This window comes from Haplochromis burtoni, unplaced genomic scaffold (assembly GCF_018398535.1).
Source record: "Haplochromis burtoni strain Fernald_Lab_line unplaced genomic scaffold, NCSU_Asbu1 Contig_173, whole genome shotgun sequence".
Taxonomy (NCBI): domain Eukaryota; kingdom Metazoa; phylum Chordata; class Actinopteri; order Cichliformes; family Cichlidae; genus Haplochromis; species Haplochromis burtoni.
In genome coordinates this window covers 24,969-31,846 of record NW_024582534.1, presented here as the reverse complement: position 1 = coordinate 31,846, position 6,878 = coordinate 24,969, and the positions used below count along the sequence as shown (strand labels likewise).

Below are 6,878 nucleotides of genomic sequence, written 5' to 3'. Positions count from 1 at the left end.
GGGGAAGTAATCAGTAATTAGTTACTGATTACTTTTTTCCAAGTAACTTGACCAACACTGGTTGCCACACATGGAATGAATCATTGGCTTTAATGTAAATGTAATGATAAAAATATTCTATACACAAATGTTTTTTTGTTGTTGTTGTTGTTGTTGTTGTTTACTACACCACTACGATTTTTATGCCATGTGACCCCTCCTGTCAGTCCTCCTGGATGGAGACAAATACCGGATGGATTTGTCTCCATCTGGGCTCAAACCAGGGTTTTAGTGTACAAACCAGTACACTATGGAAACACTCACTTTGTTAAGTGTTTACACGTCCGAGAACAAATGTCTGATTTATTTATTTATCTTTTTCATTTGCAGTTCAATTCAGTTTATTTGAGGTTTTATGCATTTTTGCATCAGTACCTGAACGACTGTACTCTTCACAAGCTAATAAGCTAAATGCAGAGTGAAATTCAGATCAAATGTGTAATAGCATTAAGCACATACTGTGTTGCTTTGATCCTGTTAGCTTTCTCTGCGCAGGAACTGAACAGGATTGTTCAGAGGTAGCAGTGATTATATCCCAGGCTCACCCTCGTCTTTGAGCTCGACCAAACCTCCCGTTATTATAAAAACCTGCCAGTATAGCAAATTAGTGGTGTGCATGTAAAAAACCTGGTCTTCTCCCATGCATAAATGATGCTGCAGCGTTGTATCAGCACAGCTCGACAAGCTGTTTGCAGTCATACTCAGCAGCTCCACATCCGCATAGTTCAACACAGCAAATTAGGAGAGGCGAAGATTAGTGGTACAAGAGAGTGAACATGGCAGGCTCAGCAGCACACACACACACAGATATATATCCGGTACACATACACTCGATACATATGGCGCACTGTGTAAGCAAACAATATACGAGCATGCCACCAAATGTTCAGAGATGCACTTTACAGAGACGTAACACGGCAGTCTGCAGAGGTGAGACAACCAACCGCGGAGCGTCACCTCTATCTTAGCTAAGCTGCCGAGGACGCTGGGAGCTGTGTCACATCCTTATGGCTGCTGACAACACACGCTCACGTGTGCACGCCTCTTCTCTGCACCATTTGTCTTCTGCACCGCTCTAAATGATATGTTTTTGCAGTGTAACAGTGGCAGTCCAGAGGTGCGTGCCAGGGCTCAGTCGCCCCCCCCTGCGTGGCCATAATGTGAAGTAAACACATAAGTACAGTGTGCCATATGTAAAACAGACGCACCCCCCATGCATGAGTTTAACATTTTTTATTCTGTTTGATTTCTCGTCCTCCACGCTGCTCTCTCTCTCCCTCGCTTCTCTATTACTCTCTCTCTTTCTGACCATCTCAGAATTCAAATGAAATCAAATGGTCCTTGATTTGCATGCACTTACAGAATATTGCATGTGCAGTGTTTGCTGTTAAAGGCGTGGAGAAGAGCGCGCTGGTGGTGTCGGTGGGCGTCTATGTGCTCCCCCATTGACATCAAACGGTCCTCTGATATGGAAATGGGAGGGCAAAGGAAGAATGGCTCCTCACTGAGGCTTTGTTTGGATGTAGGCCAAGGTCTATCCCTCCCTCTCTCCTTCCATCCATCTCTATCCTTCCTTTCTTCCTAACCTTAATTTTCTGCATCTCTCACCCTCACCTGCATCGTTTCCTTTACTGGCTCCCATCGTTAGACTGTTTACACTCTCACATCTTTCATTTCCTCTTTTTTAAAATCTCTTTTTATATTCTGCAATAATTAACAGCCCGATCCTGTGACTTGCTTCTTCTTCACTGATGATCACATTCTTCTGTGTGGCAAAAACGCAGAAACGGTCGGGATGCACAGATTGCATAATGCAGCGATATCAAACATCAGACGTTTGGCTCGCTGAAATTGTTCATGTTGACTGATTTTAACATATTGACAAACAACATTGCTGTCACAGTGTCGGGGGCCTATTTTTAGTTGTAGCATGATTTCCACTTTATGTTTGCTAAATGTTTCAGATGAAATGTGATGAAGACGGGAACGACCTTAAAACTGCAGCTTGTTACTAAATAAAGAGCGCAGCCTAAAGCTAGGTGTAACTGTGTGAACAGAAAACCTTCGAGTAAATGTTTACAAACAGAAAATAAGGAAACAAAATATGTTTATTGATGATCGTTTTAAGCATTGCTGTTGCTATTGGCCCTGAAGTTTAGAATTGTTTACAGTAACAATTTTAAAAGTAGCCACTTTTGTTACTATTTGTTCTCCCGGCATCATTAAATTTGGTCTGATTTGAAGCAGAGCAGCGACAGCCAGAGCCATGGGCCGATACAGTCAGTTTCCACTAGTATTACTCAATCATCATATACATCATACATGCACATTCCTGTTTCAATTACATATGTTATTAACCTTTGGTGGTGTGTGAGCAGTGCATCAGCGTTTCAGGCAGGTAACTTACTGGAATGTTCCACTTTGAATTTTTCTAAATAATTTGTTCTAAATACTTAATTCTCGTGTGCACGCCTCTCATTCAGGCGTGCATACAAGCCAGGCTTTTTTTTTCCACCCTGCAAATGGAGCCACCCCATAAAACTCTGATGTCAGCCATACTTTATGCATTTGGTTAGTCTGCACTGCTGTCTGAGGAGGAGCTCCTATCATCGGTTCTTAGTTTCAGCCATCGTAGGTCAATAAGCTCTGTCATCACGAGGCCTTTTCTTGACAGGGACCAGTTTGATGAATGAGTCGGCTCTCCGGAAATAAATAAATAAACCTTTTAAACTACTGGAGCCACCGTGCCACAGAAAGCTGCACCTAACAAAAGTGCTGCGTGCCAGATGGGAGAGTTTTAGATGGTACCACAAATTTCTTCTGCCTGTCTCTGAGGATGCATGTGCTTTCTATTGTAGACCATAGAGAAAATGAGACGGAGCTCGGTTAAGCAAATGGACAGAGCTAGACGAGAGTCTGGGTCGCATTAGGAGCGGAGTCGCAGGGAACGGGAGCGATACTGTACAAAGACACACACTTGAAATTGTATTCTGTGCCACACGGGACTTTTTCCATTTATAATAAAAATGTTTTGTTTGTTCCTTCCTTCACTTGTATGTCATTTTTACTTTGATGTCCTGATTTTGTGTGTGTGTGTGTGTGTATTTACTTCACAGCACTTTAAGAAGCAGAGAAGGCTTATCCCAGAGAAAACAGTGTGGAAGTACTTTGTTCAGCTCTGCAGTGCGCTTGAACATATGCACTCTCGGAGAGTCATGCACAGAGGTATGCACACAACACACGCTCTTATTAACACAAACAATTAGAGGACTTTTTCATTCATTACAAGTCTTGGAAAATCCCTTAAATTTGTCGTTTATTTTAGTTTTTGGGATTCTGTGCTACCTTGAATATTTAAGATTACTTACAAATTTGTGTGCACTGATCTGCTCTCAGCACGGGAGTGACAAGAAATGGACTGGATTTAACTACGAGACCCAGTAGAGCTCGTATAAAATCTGATGTAATCCTGAGTGTATTATTACACAACATAAGGAAAAAGAACTTATGAGTAGTTTGGTGCACTGGCTGTCAGTAGGTTTCCCAGACGTGGACTAAGTCTAGTCCAAGACTAAAAGAAACATTCAGTGAAGACGTCCACTTAAAAACAGTTTATGGTCTATAACTGTTAGTAAGTTGGATCCACGTCTGGCAACGTGAGCTGTTCAAGTATTTTTAGTAGCTCGCTAAACTGAAGTGAGAATGCTGAAAAATGTTGGAAAATGTTCAGTGTTTTTCTGTAAAGGTGCTTTTTAGTTCAAAGTCAATGTGCTTAAAGTGAATTTTCTTTAGTGTGAATGAGCGTGTTTCATAAGGCGGGGGCTTAAGTGTAGGTGTTAAACAATACATAGACCAGAGAACACAGTGTTTATGGGCACACGTGCTTTGAATAGGGCCCAGTCAAGTCGAGTCCTGGATTCACATGCATAGGCTACACACACACACACACACACAGCTACAGGTGATGTACTTCCGTTTGGACTGACTTTGATTAGGGCTCAGGGACACTAATGAACCCTGAGCTCTGAGCTTTAATGACCACTTAGCAGAGACGGCCTATTCAAAACCCGCTTACAGTTATACGGGAGTAGTAAATTTCAAAGCCCGACGTGGGTCACATTACCAAGGTGTTTGAAACTATGTTAATGTCCAAATGATATTTTCAATAATGGACTTTATGCTTCCAGTTCAGTCATGTTTATTTAGTAGAGACTAAAAGTAAAACTTTCCTGAATTAATATGAAGAAATTATCGTTTGCAAGCTGTCACTTTTCCTTCACTTTCAGACATCAAGCCAGCCAACGTATTCATCACAGCTACTGGAGTAGTTAAGCTAGGAGACTTGGGACTGGGGCGATTCTTCAGCTCTAAAACAACTGCTGCTCACTCGCTGGGTAAGTTATAGCACTCTGTACATGTGTGGATACACCAACAACCCCCACTGCTCAGTAATCTCCCAGTGTTGGATGTGTTTCATTAGGCACGGGCAGCTCAGAGCCATGTGTCATGTAGTCATTCTGCCTGCGCCGTTCTGTGCCCGGCACCTCCGCTGGCCACTTAGCTGCTTCCTGTTACCTTGACCTTTAACCCTGACACAGATGAAAACTGAGGCTGGCGACACAGAGGTCCGATTGAGACTGCGCCGCTTTACAATCGCGGTTATTGTAGAGTTGATGGGTGTTTGTGTCACAGAGGAAATAAAACTGCGTTATTTTTGTTTCAGGAAGTGAGAACTGTCATTGAAGCCGCCGCAGTAATTAAGTCTTTGTCCATTTGGTTAATTTTAAAATGTGACATATTATATAGCCACATGACTGCAGTCAGTGCAATAGTTTTTATTGTTAAGGAACAGCACGGTGTTGGGATGACCTGACGGCCAATAGTTTGGTTTTTAGCACAAAAAAGGTTCTTTGCATTCAAGTTATTAGTTTTCTGCACTGTTTGGTGTTTTTAGTCCGTCTCCTCTTTGTGTGTAATAGACTTCATGAACAGATGCGTCACTATTTTAAATCTGGAACATGTCAACAGGAGAGAGGACAGCATTGTGCTGAGTGTGTTTAATAAAGTCTAGTATAGACACAGAGGCATGCTGGCAATCTTCCCCGAGTAAGAAAAAACTTCTCTTTTTTAGAATAATTATTGGTTAAAATTCATACAAAATTCCCATTTTTTTGTTGTGGTGTTTAAACGCAGCATCTTAGCAACAGCACATACAAATAAGCGACGGCTGCTTATTTCATGCAAATGATTTTAGACATTTTATTGGGTGTTTTAGAAATATAGCCCAGAAACTGCACGTGTGTTCTTTGTTGTGCTTGTCCGTCCTTTTTCTGCATGTTCTGTATTAAAATGGTCATGTGATGTGTTGCACTGCTTCAGTAAAATAGTCGAATGCCCAGAAAAATATAATAAAACGTGTTACTGATCATTGATGGGACTCGGGAACACTGGTTATAACTTGGCCTTTCTGCGGTACATGAAGGTGCTATCCAGTATCCCCTGGGCAATTTCAGATACTTCATAGATTGGAAAAAGTAGGAAAAAAGAAGAATTCCTTGGACAAATATAAGTACTGCCGTTCACACCGTCTCACTTCCCTATGTCAGACTGTTATTACCACAAACAGCGTGCTATTCTCAGCCTCGTACAGCAGCGGCTCAGCCTCTGAGAAAGTGTGAATCACATGATCAAGTCAACAGAAGCCCTATCAGCTGCAGTGCCTGCAGAGCGGGGTGAAAGCGCCTGTGATTGCTCATTAAACGCTGAGTCCACAGCGCCCTCTTTAGGCCGACAGAGGACAAGCAGAGGGGTCAACTTGAATACCCCCATTAATCTGATGCTATCAACATATTTCTTTAGATTTAAGTATGCAGATAATATTTTTATAATGTTTTTTTGTTAATTCTATAATATTATTAATTAAAGTTCATACAAAGTGCAGTAAACAACAAAACTAAATTAAATCAAACCTTGGCATAAATATATTTAGTTCCATCTCTCCAGGGCTGTCTCATGGTCTTCCATGAATTTGAATAAGCTTGTGAAGGATACATGTGAGATGTTTGAAAGATTAATTGCACACATGTAGATATTTATGTATGATCTCGTTCTATAGAGGCGTGTAGCGTCTATAGGTTAGTGAGACCTGCCCACATTAAGGACTAGGAGCGTGTCGTGCTGTCTCCTCTCTTTCTTTGCCACCTCTCTGGCTATAGCTTTTCTCCATCCCTCCCTCTGGTGCTTTGACTTTAGTCAAATAAGGATGAAGGTGTAGGTGAAGGAGAGAGATGGAGAAGGTGCGAGGATACTAGAATCTGAGAGTAGAAGGGAACCAATACTGAAAGAGTGAAGTGAGAAAGAGAGGAGAAAGCAAAATGTCACAAAAGGAAAAAAGCATAAGAAATGAAGAAAGGGTGACAAAGAAACAGAAAAAGAAGTGTAGATGTCCCAGGTGTTAGAGAAGAGTGTGACAGAGTGACAGAAGAAGAGGAGAAAAAGGAAAGAAAAGTTAGTAGGAGCAGAGTAAGAGCAGAATATGACAAAAGTGACAGGAAAAATGGAGGAGAAGAAGGAACGCGAGAAAGAAGGATGGAAAGAAAAACTGTGAGGAAGAGGTGTGTGTGTCTGTGTGTGTGCGCGCAATCGCGTGGGTATGTAATGAGCCCAGCCACACAGCTGAACAGTAGAGCAGGGCGGTGGAGCTGAGATGGAGGTCCAGGCATACAGCCTGTCAGCTCCTAGGCTTTCAAGTCAGCTGCAGACCCCCTACACACACACACACACACACACACACACACACACACACACACACACACACACACACACACACACACACACAC

At 42.1% G+C, this 6,878-nt stretch overlaps 1 protein-coding gene across 3 annotated transcripts in view; it reads left to right on the top strand.

Annotated features, from left to right (window-relative positions):
- nek7 (NIMA-related kinase 7) overlaps positions 1–6,878 on the top strand; it is a 65,872-nt gene that overhangs the window by 43,125 nt on the left and 15,869 nt on the right. For all 3 annotated transcript variants that reach the window (XM_005933790.3, XM_014337276.2, XM_042225524.1), the window contains exons 6-7: positions 3,156–3,264; positions 4,326–4,433. In XM_005933790.3, the coding sequence (XP_005933852.1) occupies positions 3,156–3,264; positions 4,326–4,433 (217 nt within the window). The remainder of the gene's footprint in view (positions 1–3,155; positions 3,265–4,325; positions 4,434–6,878) is intronic.